General features: G+C 47.0%; 1 protein-coding gene across 1 annotated transcript in view; it reads left to right on the plus strand.

Annotated features, from left to right (window-relative positions):
- LOC135324467 (paired box protein Pax-5-like) overlaps positions 1-14,490 on the plus strand; it is a 191,092-nt gene that overhangs the window by 30,580 nt on the left and 146,022 nt on the right. Inside the window, exon 5 of the mRNA XM_064500961.1 lies at positions 9,803-9,931. Within this exon, the coding sequence (XP_064357031.1) occupies positions 9,803-9,931 (129 nt within the window). The remainder of the gene's footprint in view (positions 1-9,802; positions 9,932-14,490) is intronic.

Consider the following 14,490-nt stretch of genomic DNA (forward strand, 5'->3'; position numbering starts at 1 on the left):
TTTGAATGTGTTTTTTTCATCTATCAATCATCCCTTTCATAATTCTTTGTACACTTGCAGTCCTGAGTGAACAAGTAGCAAAGCTTTACGAACTTTCTTCTCCTATTCTTTCCTGCTCCTGCTAATTCAGCTGCAGACCAGCAAATGTTCAGCTCAGAGTCATATACCTCTGATGGAGGTGATCTCTGGAGAAGGAGCCCTGAATAACAGGCACATATCTGCTGTTTACAGAGGTGATGGCCTTTCTCTTTACCAGAGGCATTTGTTATTTCCAAACATCATCCTAAGCACCTGCGAATGCATGACATGCTCTCTATACATGGGTAAAGACAGGTTGTGGAGTGAAGACATTTCTCATGCAGAACTTTGAGTATTTCTTGCTTTCCTGATGGCAGGGTGGAATGGAGGCATCATGAGACACTAATTACTTTGTGCCAGAAGTCTTGCTTGTCTACACAGGAGATTAAACTTGAGTTTGGTTCCTTAATAGTGAAGAAATGGACTATATTCTTAACTCTGCCACAGAACTGGAAGGACTTGGTCAGATCACTTAAGGCCATATTCTGATTCTCTTACATATGAGTTCAATTCCTTTTTTTTTTTGTGAATACCTACTGGGGAGAATGAGATAATGTTCACTATACTAAAGGGAGGCAGACTGGGAGTCTTAATCCTTCCATGCCTTAGTGCTTTCCCATGTAAAATGGAGATAGTGCTTGCTGACTTCTCAGGAGAATGCAAAGCTGAGACTTGTTTTACTGTGAGATACAGAGTAGCCATCAAAGTGCCATGCTAACACTGAGTTTGTCAAAGGGATCACACTACAGCCCAGCATCCTGAGTCTTTCTTTCAAGGAAATGTCAATAATAGCTTTGGAAGGGAGGCAGAACTCAACAGTCAATTTGCTATGATAGCTTAAGGGCTGACTCCACTTGCACTGAGAAAAACAAGAGCGGAAAAAAAAGTCTTGCTTCTAAGGATTTGGATTTGATTTACCCAGCAGTAAATCATGACACCACTTAGCTCTGTGTAGAATGAAAGTCACCTGTCATGGGGGAATTTAGGGTAGGGTAACCACAAGAACAGAACCACAGCACTCAGTGACATAAAATTCAAGATTTATTTACTAAGAAGGATGGTATAGCAGGTAGGTAGCAATTTCTATTCTAGAATTTCTAAGATTTCTATTCTACATTCCCACCAATCAAGGCCCCAGCCCCTCTGGTCCGGTTTAGACTGGCACCATGGACCCAGGGGAACAGGATACTCACTCTGACTGCTTGATGTGTCTGAGTCCTGGCTGGTGGCCTCTACACATAGCAGTTCCACAGTGGGCTCAGACTTCTATTCCATGTGGTGTCAGATATCTGTGTATGGAAGTGTCCCCCTCCCCCAGTCTATTGTCTTCACTATTTATTCTTTTTTTAAAAATAGATTGTCAACATAAGCTGCCAATGGCCTCACTAGTCACATGGCCCCAGGCCAATCTGACTTTCCCCCATATCTAAGGCCTATTAGCAGCAGTTTAGCTGGGTTACTATCACCTTCTGCGCCCCCCTCCGGCCAAATGTGTTACAAGACTATAAAATCGTTAGCAGTTACATCATCTATGCTTCTTTGTTTCTTTCCCCACACAAACCGGAGTAATCTAAACAGAGCTGGGCAAATGTTCTAGAGCACAGCTAACACAAGCAGCCAACAAATGCAGCAGTTCACATAGCAGGGCACACAGAAGGGAGGCAGAAATGGTGCTGAGAGTTCATGTGCTTAGCAATGGTAGTGACACACCACAGGGCATGATTGCCAGCACCCCATTGAGCAACTATCCCTGACACATCAGAAGCCTCAACTCAGATCCAGAGGGAGGATGCAGCTCTCCAGGACTCGGGCTGCAGGCAATGCCTGCTGCCTCTCATTGAGGCAGAGGGAAATGGTGTCGTCCTTGCCTGCAGGAGGTGTGCCCTGATTGAGGAGCTGTGTCACCAAGTTAAGGAGCTCTGGGAGGGAGGTCAGCAGACTATGCAATATCAGGGATGACCAAAAAAAAAAAAAAAAAAAAAAAAAGAAATTGATGGGATCTTCTGAAACAGGAGCCTGAACCCCCAACTGTACAGAAGGAAGAGCAGAGTCTGTGTTCATCAGGGTGGCAGAGACTCTCATAAAGACTGGAAGCTTGTGAGCTATGGCATCAGGAGGATGGCACCTTCTCCACCTGCAGATCTGCATCTATAGAATAGGTTCAGTGCCCCATAGCAGATGATGGGTTGGAGACTGTCTGAGAGGAAAATTGGGGGGGGGGGGGGAAAGGTCAAGGGTATGGGGGCCCAGGTGATTTTTTTTTTTTTTTCAATCCTACTGAGAAAGGGGAAGGGCTTGAGGAGTGGACAGATCCTGCAGGTCAACATCTGATTGCACAGTTGGTGTCGATGACAGGGATTCAGCTTTTACAACCACAGGACCCCTTTTGAGGATCAAGTACTGATAGGGAGAGACGGGATCCACCTAAGTGGGGCAAAAACATCTTTGCCAACAGGCTGCCCAACCTGGTGAGGAGAGCTTTAAACTAGGAATGACAGGGGAGAGAGGTGATGATGACCCACAGTCAAGTGAGGAAGTAGTGGACCAGGCTGGAAAGCAAAAGATGCAGGGAAATTTGGACAAGAGAAATTTCGATAATTACAAAACAGGGCAGAAGGGGGCCCAGCTCAAACATATGCATGCAAATGAGGAAGTGCTAAGAGGCATTATGAGGGAAGCTCTCACCCTTTTCCTGGGAAATCAGCATGACTAGATGCCTCTCTGAAGTGCCTGTACACTAATGCATGCAGCATGGGGAACAACTAAGAGGAATTAGGGGTCTATGTGCAGTTACAGGGCTACGATCTCATTGGGATCACAGAGATGTGATGAGATGGTTCACATGATTGGAGTGCTGCAGTGGATGAATACAGGCTCTTTAGGAAGGACAGGCCAGGAAGGTGAGGAGGGGGAGTTGCCTTTTATGTGAGAGAACAGCTGGAATGCATGGAGGAATGCTTTGGGACAGATGAGTCAGTTGAGAGCTGGAGTTAAAATTAGAGGGCAAACATGGGCAACATTGTCATGGGTGTCTGCTACAGACTACCTGATCAGAAAGAAAAGGTAGGTGAGGCCTTCTTCAGGCAACTGGAAGAAGCCTCACATTTGCAGGCCTTGGTCCTCCTGGGGGACTTGAACCACCCTGATATCTGCTGGAAGAACAACACAGCAGGGCACAAGCAATCCAAGAGGTTTCTGGAGTGCAGTGATAACAACTTCCTAACACAGGTGATTGAGGAGCCAACAAGGGGAGATGCTCTGCTGGTCCTGATACTTTCAAACAAGGAAGAACTGGTTGGGGACATGAAGGTCAGGGCAGCCTTGGCTGCAGCAACCACGAGATGGTGGAGTTCAGGATCCCGAAAGGAGGGAACAAGACAAATAGCAGGATCACAACCCTGGACTTCAGGAGAACAGACTTTGCCCTCTTCAGAGATCTGCTTGGGAGAGCCCCATAGGAGATCATCCTGGAGAGAAGAGAGGTCTAGGAGAGCTGGTTGATATTCAAGGATCACCTCCTCCAAGCTTAAGAATGACATGCAGAAAAATCAAGCAAAGGTGGCAGGACACCTTCATGGATGAGGAAGGAGCTCCTGACTAAACTCAAACAAAAAGAAGGCATACCAGAGGTGGAAGCAGGGTCAAGTGACCCGAGAGGAACATAGAGACACTGTCTGAATGTGCAGGGATGGGGTTAGGAAAGCCAAAGCCCCTCTGGAGTTGAATCTGGCAAGGGACATGAAGGGCAACAAGAAGAGCTTCTACAAATACATCAACAGCAAGAGACAGCTAGTAAAAATGGTGGCCTGCTGCTGATGGTGCAGAGGACACAAAAAAGGCCAAGTGTCAGGGAACAGCAAAGGCCAGCTACTCCCTAAGGGACAGGGAACCAGGAACCAAGCACAATAAAGCCAGCAGGGCAGGGACCTCACCAGCCAGGGTCTAGTCCCATAGCACCCAAGCAAGGTGAACAGGGCAGGCTTGGGGATGGTAGCCAGGATCAATCAGAAGTCTAGGTCACCAGGCAAGCCCACAGTGATGGGGCAAGTCTTAGGTCAAGCCAGGAGTATAAGGCAGGATCAGATCTAGTCACAGTAACCAGGGTCAGACAGTCTACTAATGAGGATCAAGCCAGGAAATCAGTCAGCAGATCAGAATCTAATACAGCCCATATCCAGAAATGGTTATGGTACAGCTGAAGGCAGATACATCTATAGCATGGTCAAACAAGGAGTGAAAGGCCCAGGGCTGAGCTTAAATGGGGCTCCTAGGCCAATGGGCAGAGGGTGTAGGTAGAAGCCCCAGGTGAGGCTGGTCAGGGCCATTAAGGCCTATCAGTGCACTCAGGGCCCTGATAGTAGCCTCCCCTCCCAGCAAGGTGTGTTCTCGCACCTTAGAGAGATCTGGATTTGGAAGGGACTTGCTGTAGAGTGATTTAATTGCTGTAGAGTGTTAGTGGGCTATTTCAGGAGACATAGAGCCCAAGCAGGGACAGGGAACTGGGAAAGAGACAGAGCATGGGAGACTTGGGACTGGGTGGGGGGGTTCATGAGGAGCCCTGGAGGCCAGGCCAGCTAGGGAGGGAAGGGGCCCAGCCACCCCTGATGATCCCCAGAGGCCAAACAGCATTGGGGGGTTCACTCAGGAGCCTGGGGTTGAGTAAAGGGTCAGTAGCGTGGGGAGATCAGAGCTCAGGGCAAGGCCAGTCCCTCAGGAGGGTTTGTAGGGGCAAGGCCCTGCATGGCCACAAACAAGTTCCATGGTGCTCAGCTCAGGGCTCAAGAAGGCCTGAGCTAACTGTCAGGGAGCAGCAAGGGCTGGCTGCTCCCTAAGGGATAGGGGAGCCAGGGGATAACGGAACCAGCAGGGCAGAGGCTTTACCAGCCAGGGCCCAGTCCCACAGTACCCAAGTGAGGTGAGCAGGGCAGGCCCAGAGATGGTGGTCAGGCTCAACCAAGGCTTCAGATCATCAGGCAAGTTTGTGGTGGTGAGGCAGGTCTGAGGTCAAGCCAGGAAGTCAATCCACAGGTCAGGTCCAATGATTGTCAAGCAGGACCATGGTGACAAGGCAGTTCTGAGGTCAAGCTGGGAAATCAGTCCATGGGTCAGGGCCTGGATCAATGGGGTCCATAGCAAGGCATAGGCATAGCTGTAGCTGAGCCGAAGACTGGTACTCCTCTGACATAGCTCAGACAGGGAGTGAAGGCCCAGAGCTGAGCTGAAATGAGACTCCTGGTACATTGGGCAGAGTATGCATGAGTGGAGGCCCCAGGTGAGGCTGGTCAGGGCAATTAAGGCTTATTAGTACCCTCAGGGCCCTGACAGTTGGCATAAATTCACAAAGAGTAAATGATGTCTGATCAACCTGATAGCTTTCTATGATGAAATGATTAGCTTGGTGGATGAGGGGAGAGTAGTGGATATTGTTTATTTTGACTCTAGCAAGGCTTTCAACACTGCCTCCAATAACATACTTCTAGACAAACTGATGAAGTACAGACTAGGTGAGTGGGCTGTGAGGTGGACTGAAAACTGGCTGAACTGCCAGGCTCAAAGGGTTTTGATCAGTGGCATGAAATCCAGCTGGAGGCCAGTCACTGGTGGTATACCCCAGGGGTTGATACTGGGGCCAATACTGTTTAACATCTTCATTAATGACCTAGATGGTAGGACAAAGTGCACACTCAGCAAGTTTGAAGATGCTACTGTCAGGCCTCACCTGGGGCCTCCACCCATACGCTCTGCCCATGGGCCCAGGAGCCCTATTTGAGCTCAGGCCCGGGCCTTCAGTCCGAGTGGGCTGAGCTATGTTGCAAGAATACTGGTCTCCAGCTCAGCCACACCTGTGCCTGGCCATGGGCCCTGCTGATCTGGGCTCTAACCTGCAGACTGACTTCCCAGCTTGACCTTGGACTTGTCTTGTCACTATGGACCTATCCAGCAATCACGGGACTGTGTCTGACCCTGGTTACCCTCACCAGAACTGACCCTGACCTGCAGATTGACTTCCTAGCTTGAACTCAGGCCTGCCTTATCACCACAAGTTTCCCTGATGATCTGGACTCTTGGTTGAACCTGGCTACCATCTCTGGGTCTACCCTGCTTAGGTACTGTGGGGTTGGGCCCTGGCTGGTGAGGCCCCTGCCCTGCCAGCTCTGTTATCGCGCCTAGTTCCCTTTTGCTTAGGGAGCAGCTGGTCCTCACTGCTTCCTGACAGATACAAAACTGGGAGGAGTGTTTGTTACACCAGATGGTTGTGTTACCATTCAGAGGGACCTCGACAGGCTGGAGAAATGGGCAGACAGGAATCTCATGGAGTTCAATAAAGGGCAATGTCAAGTCCTGCACCTGGGGAGAAATAATCCCTTGCACCAGTACATGTTGGGGGCAGAACAGCTGGAGAGCAGCTTTGCAGAAAAGGACTTGGGGGGGGCCCCTTGTGGACAGCAAGTTGAACATGAGCCAGCAATGTGCCCTTGCAGCAAAAAAGGCCAACAGCATCCTGGGCTGCATTAGGAAGAGCATCACCAGCAGGTCGAAGGAGGTGATATTTCCCCTCTACTCAGCAGTGGTGAGGCCACATCTGGAGTGCTGGGTCCAGATCTGGGCTCCCCAGTACATGGGAGACATGGGCATACCAGAGCAAGTCCAGCAAAGGGCCATGAAGATAATTAAGGGATTGGAGCATCTCTCCTATGAGGAGAGACTGAGAGAGCTGGGATTGTTTAACCTGGAGAAGAGGAGGCTCGGGGGGGGGGGATCTTATCAATGTGTATAAATACCCAATGGGAGGGAGTAAAGAAGAGGGAACCAGATTCTTTTCAGTGGTGCCCAGTGAAAGGACAAGAGGCTATGGGCACAAACTGAAATACAGGAAATTCCATTTAAACATAAGAAAAAAACCATTTTTTTCTGTGAGGGTGGTCAAACACTGGAACAGTTTGCGTGGGGAGTTTGTTGGAGTCTCCATCCTTGGAGACAGTCAAAACCTGACTGAACATGATCCTGAGCAATCTGCTCTAGCTGGCCCTGCTTTGAGCAGGGGTGTTGGACTAGGTGACCTCCAGAGGTTCCTTCCAACATCAACTATTCTATTTTTCTGTGAAATGTATTCCAGGTCTCATTATCTGAGCAGTGATCTTGGCTAAGCCTCATCTCATGATAATGACAAAGTTCATTTATGCTTCTTTATTTTCCTAGAGTATATCAGAACCATCTAAACAATTAGGGCTGAGCAGATGTAATCCAGGTCTCATTTATCTGGGCGGTGCTTTCAGGTAGGCTTCACTGTGACAGTGCTGTGGCTATGGGGCTTCAGGGTGATACTGGCACAGGATCCCCCTCCACCCCCACTTTCACATTGCAAGTTGCTCTCTGGGATTAGTTGCTGTAATACAACAACATGCCAGCCTATGTTCACCCTGTGGATGAATGGAGATGTACTCTAGCACTCCCCCACTGTACTGTCTCATGTGCACTGTGTGTGCACAGGCTCACAGCTTCCTGGAATCATAGAATTTCTGAGATACCATGTAGGCACAGGGCCAGTGCCCTACTCAAGAGCTCTGCCAAAGAAAAACAGCTGTAATACACATTTTGGACAGTTTCAGGCCTTTCCAGCTGCATGTGCTGCACAGCTGGCCTTGCCTAGGTCCCTGTGTAACCCTAGCTTTCTACAAACTTTCACTGACTAGGGACCCATGGCCTGGGCCAGCAGAACCCAGGCAGCAAATCAAGCATAGTAAGTGCATGCTGCTTTACTCCCATATGATATCTGTGCCAGGAGACTGAAAGCAGAGAGGTGCCCCAGACCTTTGGCAGTTAGGCTATAGTTGGGTTTTGAACTCAAAGTTCTGATGCTCCTACTTTCCGTAGTCCTTGATCAAAGGACTTAACCCTTTTCATATTGTTCCCCAATGTGTTTGTGATGATTTTAATTGCATCCTGAATGAGCTTGTTTGGAGGTCCTGTTTGTAAAGTCTCATCTCTGTGCATTACAGTGCTCCAAACCCAGCTCCTTTCACCTTGTTAATGATGTGAACTGGTAGCCAGACAGCATCAGCTGGCCTTAGCAGTGTGCCTTCCAAAGGTTCCTCTGGCAGAACAGCAGCCAATATTTTCCTCCTATTTAGCCTTCTGTTGGTGTCACTACTTAGCACTGCCCTGCTGCCTCCTGCCCCATGTCAGAGAGCAGAAAGGACCAGCTGCTCCCTAAGGGAAAGGGAGCTGGGAGCTGAGCATGATAACAAAGCAGGCAGGGGCAGGGGCTTCACCAATAAGGATCCAGTCCCAAGCAAGGCAGGCCCGGTGATGGTAGCCAGGTTCAGCCAAGAGTCCAGATCACCAGGCAAGTACAGAATGATGAAGCAGGTCCGAGGTCAAGCCAGGAAGTCAGTCCATGGGTCAGGATCTAGATCAATGGGGTACATGGCCAGGCACAGGCATGTTGTGACACAGCTGAAACTGTAGCTCAGGCAAGGCCCAGGGTGAGAGCCTGAGCTACAGCTCCCAAGGGAAGGAGGGGCAGGCCCTTGCATCTAGCTTTCTTCACAGCAGCTCTTATCAGGGAAGGAGCTGACCTTGGACTCAGCCAACTAAACGCCTAGGAGGAGGGGAATGGGCTCAGGGGTTTGACACCCTGCTGGGATGAAGAGTTTGATACAAAAGGCTCACTAAGTGCTTCCTTTCACTGACAACAAGCCAGCAGTCTTGAGCTTTGCTTTTAAGAGAAGGGTATATCCTATACCATTTGTGCCTGGGGCTTCTGTACATGGCACTGGGGCTATTGCACGAAGAACAGGTCCTCCTGAGGGCAGAGAGCAGCACATGTCCATGTCTGTGAGGTGCTTTGTAAAAGGCAATTCGGTGATAGGAGGGTGGGGGGACAACCACTCCTTCACTCATGCCTCTCTCAGGCCATAATCTCAAGGTGCTCAGGGCTGCTGTTCTTATCACCTCAGAGCCTAGACATGGCTGGTCTGTGTGCTTGGTGCTGTACGGAGGATAACCCCTGCTCTAAAGAGCTCACAAAGGAGGAGAGGCAGCAGGGAAGGGAGCGCAGAGAAACAGTCAGACAACACTCGTTGGGTGTCTGGGCCTACTGGCTGCACTGCTGCCAATTCTCATCCTCCTGTCACACTTCTTGTGATATTTTGGCTTTATAAAGTATACACATGATGTTCATTAAAGTGCCAGCCTGTGGGATATACTGGTTCCCTGAGTATCAATTTTCTCTTACAAAAAAGTGAACTTTTAGTCTTCACAGTCACAGAGGAAGGGCTGAAAAGCTCAACACCAAATGAGAAAGACCCAGTTTTGAAAAATGAGTCACATGCTTTCAAGACACATTGTCAGGCCTCCTCCTCCTTAATGAACATGCAGGGCATGTGACAGAGCCATATAGTACAGGCCCCAGACAACAGTTTTGGTGTGGTCAGAAAGCAGGGTCATGGTGCTGCTGTGGGAAAGGAAGCAAGGGGGGGGGGCACATGCTCAAGGGCTGCTTTAGGCCTCAGGCTGCTTTCCAGGCCTTGCTGATGGCACCAGAAATTTCTGTGTCCAAGCAGTGCTGGTCAGGCTCTTTATGAAGGCTGCAGGAATGTCCCTATGCTGAAAGCTGGGCACCACTATTTAGCTTGGTAGTGGATGGCAGAGTTGGATGGAGGTGCACATGCATGTTGGCTCATGCAGTCCTGCACACTGACTGCTTTGCTTTCAATTGCAGCCTCCACGGGGTCTGTGACCCAGGTATCCTCAGTGAGCATTGACTCTGCAGGATCCTCCTACTCCATCAGTGGAATTCTGGGAATTACACCCCCTGGCACTGAGAGCAACAAACGTAAGCGAGATGAAGGTAAACAAAGTTGTTCTGTCTTGTGGGAGACAGGGCAACACATGCTGAAAAGGGGCTGGGAAGGGCTGAGAAAGGTGTTCTGTGTTCTGGTGTGTTCTTTGTTCTAGTATTGCCTGGCCTATGAGGTTGGTTCTGACAGAATAGCATGATTTGTACATGTGATGTGACAGTTCATGCCTGAACAGACTGACATCTTTGTCTATCCAGTTGTGACTGTGTGGTTACTAGAGCCAATGTGGCTACTAGGCTTATGATGACACAAAGGAGCTGTTGATGCTCTTGACAGGCCCTTTCATCACAATCAGCTGCAATGGAGTTTCTTCCCATTCCAGCAGGCATTTGACAAGGTCACAGTCCAGCCCATGGAGCCTGGCCTTGTTTCACTTGACTCAATGGTCCCATCATCTTGGAGGGAAACAGGACCTCGCCTAGTAACAGATGCTTGCATTAATATATTAAAAAGCACTTGGGATGTACCACAATTCTTAATAAATCAGCCCCTTCCCCTGAAATGAGGAACATTTCCCTTCCATCAGTGAAAAGGGGAAGAATCATTATTACCATGACTTTATAGCCATGTGAAATAATAAAATAATAGGGGGGGGGTGTCATAATTTGCAGAAAGACAGATTTATGGCAGTGACGTCTGTGATGCTGCATTTCAGTAGGTCCCACTAGCATCCAGGGGACTTTTGTTAGGGCAGACTGTAGTGAAAACAAGTGGATTTTGCTTTGGACTGAACATTCCCTGCACTCCCTGCATTTTTCATAGGGTTAATAGTTCCGTTTCATCTTGTGTCTTGAGCATTGCTCTGATGAAAACAGTCTTGGAAAGAGGGACCTTAAGGGTAATATGAAAGGGAAAAGAGGAGAACTTCTATCTTGGGATTTTATTTTTAAGGCATTTTTATGTATTATTTATTTATTTTAAAGGTATTTTATTTTAAATGCCCTAGGTCTAAACCAGCCCTTTATTTAAAGAGGAAATAAGTACCTAAATACAGGAGTTGAGGGGTAGGATGCATCAGCTGCAGGACATTCACACTCACCCTGTCTATTGTGATAGAAGGGATGCAAGAGTTTTAACCCTGCTCAAGGTTTAGGTGTGATCCTACAGTCCCTCATGCATGGCAGTTGCTTTCATGGGCCATCACTGACTGGACAGTGATAAAATTATCTGTTCTCTTTTGTTCGTTCGCGGGCACCGGTAATGAGCAGCAGGAGTCAGATTTCTTAGTTGCTGAGTTTTATTCCTAGCAATAAGGTGCCTCTTGGCTGGGAGCACAAGAAGGACCCCGAGCAGCTTTTTTGTTACAACTTATAAGCGAAGGTAAATTGTTACATATTCAATACTCTATTTACGTAACCAATCAGGACTATCCACAGCTCTTAGTTCTACCAATCCCCTTGCCGTGTTACAGTACGAGATAGTTCCACGCCAGCCTTAAATGGTCCATCTTATAATTATTCATTAGCTGATTTTGCACCTCTTTTGGTGTTACCTTTGAACAACTTTTGTACTGCTGGCTGGATTAAACTGGCTTCTTTGCAGTTCTTCAACTTTGTATGAAAACAGGGCTAAGGCAAGGTCAGATAAGATGTTCTGCTTGCAGGGCATGTAACCTTGCGTGTTCTTTCTGCAAAACTAGAGTGTAGTGGAAATTCCTTAACATTCCCTCCATTTCATGCATACCTGCTTTCAATGTTATGCTGGTCTATACTTATATCCCCTTATACATGAGAAGCAAGTTGAACATATTTGATCTATGCACGAGACACAACAGAAAAGCACAGATCCTACTGCCAGAATTAACATCAAAATTATTAAAATACGTCATGTCCACACTCCCAGATCTGGTAGCCATGACTACAACGACAACCAATCTGTTGCTAGACCATTAAGCAGAGGCTGCTCTTTGGCTATCCACGGAAGGTATGTACATGTCATTGAATGACATTTACATCATATTCGATTTGTTTTGATTTGCTTGCATAGAAACAACAGGCAGTGTTTACCAGCACACACACACTCCTCCCTGTGTGGTCAATAGGTAATCTAAAGCCCATTGATTTTGGATGGCTAATTGAGAGGGAGTTCACTTCTATTTGTAGATTTTTTTAAGGCATCTACAGTAGCGTTTTGAATGATGTCAAGGGTGGTGGAGATATTGACAATATTTTTTTCTAACTTGGCCATGCCTAGGCCTGGAAACAGTGCACACAGGAATTGATGGAATTTTTTAGGTCTTTTCACCATGGGGTTAGAGGTGTCCCTTTTTCTGTGTATTGGATAGTGATTGTGCAAAAAGCCTAGTGTTAATTTCTTTGTTTGATAGGCATAAGGGGCAAGGCGTCCAATGGTACAGGTGCCGGCCCATCGTGGTGGTAAACTCCTGTAGGCATTTGTTCCACATAACCAGAACCATCCAGATGTCAAAATAGTAGGTTTCCCTACTAGGATGGTCTCGTTTCTGTGCCCAGTAGGGCAGGAGGTAGCATCAATCTCAGTGGTATTTTTACATTTTTATAGTTCCCGTTTGCCTAGATGGATTATTTGAAAAGGGTTTGTGTCTATACACCAGTTACTATAGTTCCAAATGCACGTGGTCCAATTGCTATTATCAGGGCTAAGTCGCCCATTACTCCCCAAGATATATGTGCCCTTTGAAGAAGAAATATAATATCTTTGACAGTTTGTACCATTTATGCTTCAAGTAAGGTTCCAAGAGGGCAATTTCCCTAGTTCAGCGTTATTTAAAATTACTGAGTTATTCTTACAAGTCCATGAAGTTTTTACATCAGAATTATTGCTGGCACTTGAACAGTCCAATTGAAACCTTGCTTGCATATAATTATACCGTAGTGTGTGTTACAGTTGTTTCTCCTACCTAAATCGTAAGGTTTCCCTGAGGCATGTTGACACACCATGGAGCTTTATCATATGAATGTGCCTTAAAGGGTTGCTGCCGAAAATCTGGCACCCTAGGGTGTAAACATGTCAAATCCGACTGATACCAGGCCAAACCAGAAACAAGCTCTGTTAGCCAACCAAAATCAGTGTCCAGGGTTTGAGGGTGGTGTAGGCAGTACCAACATTCTGACACATTCCCCACTTGAGAGACCCTATTCATAAATTGTACAATGCGATTTTTTTCCCCAGCCTAGGGTTAAACTTGTAATAGCTGTAAAAGACAGAAATGACCCCAAAATCACATTTAAACACATAGCACGAAATAATTACAGAGTGTAAGAAATAAACAGAGTTTTCCTTGAATAGGTTTTCCTGCTGTTGCACAGGTATTCTCTCTTCTTCAATAGATGCTCAAGGAACTGGAATGTCCTCTGAGGAGGTCGCAGTGCTGGAGGGTGCCTTTACTTGAGAGTGATGAATCCAGGTTTCTTTACCTGCAACCTTAAGAGCAGAATAAGGACATAAATACCTGCAACCTTAGGGCATAATAACACTTGTACAGGGCCTTTCCATTTTGGTTGTAGCATGTTTTTAGCTTTATGAGTTTTTACCATAACATAATCTCCTGGTCGATACGGATGAAGGTAATCTCCTAAAGGCAGAGGCTGGGTAATTTTAGCTTCATATCTCTTGTTTTTAAACCTATTCTGTAGATACATAACATATTGGGTGACAGCTTCATCTCCTGCCAAGAGGCTTGTATGTGCTGGGACAAAAGTCCCTGGGATTCTGTCTGGTTTACCAAACAAAATTTCAAAAGGGGTAAACCCATGGCTTGGGCCCAGGCATCACCTTAATTCCCGTAACACTAGTGGCGATGCTTCTGTCCACTTTAATTGAGTCTCCCAACAAATTTTAGCTAACTTCATTTTTAGTGTAAAATTCATTCTTTCTACCTGCCCTGAAGATTGAGGCTGATAAGGTGTATGTAGTCTTCTTTGAATTCCTAATGTTTCATATATTGCTTTTAGTATTTCAGCAGTAAAATGAGCTCCTTTATCAGAATCTATTTCCTCCGGTATTCTAAAGCGTGGTATGATATTTTTCAATAAGGCTTTTACTACCACTTGGGCTGTAGCCTTCCTGACTGGGAATGCTTCCACCCAACAGGATAATTGGTCAACTATGACTAGCAGCTGTTTCTGCCCTTCTTTCAGGGGCATGTCTGTGAAATCTATTTGTAATTTTTGAAACGGCTTCCAAGCCCACGGGCGCCCTCCTTTTATTTTAGCTTCTATCTTTGATTTAGCGTTGTATTCCACACATACTAAACACCCTTTCGTTATTTTTAAGATTGCCTGAGTTAAACCTGGTGCTGCCCATGACTGGGAAATTTGGTTCTCTAAATAAGACATTCCCCCGTGTGTCCATCCATGGAGTTCTCTTACTAGCGTCATCAACGTGATCTTAGGGAGCAATGGCTTTCCCTGCAAAAAACATATTCCGTTTTTTTTGTCCCGCTCCTAAACGCTTCCATCCTTCCACCTCTTCTTTAGGTGTTGCTTGGTGTTCTTTCTCCAATTCTTCTGTAGTCTCAATCATTACCATTTCTTCTCGCAGCTCCAGTTTGGTGGGCAGTGGTTGTAGG

This window comes from Dromaius novaehollandiae, chromosome W, assembly GCF_036370855.1.
Source record: "Dromaius novaehollandiae isolate bDroNov1 chromosome W, bDroNov1.hap1, whole genome shotgun sequence".
Lineage (NCBI taxonomy): Eukaryota > Metazoa > Chordata > Aves > Casuariiformes > Dromaiidae > Dromaius > Dromaius novaehollandiae.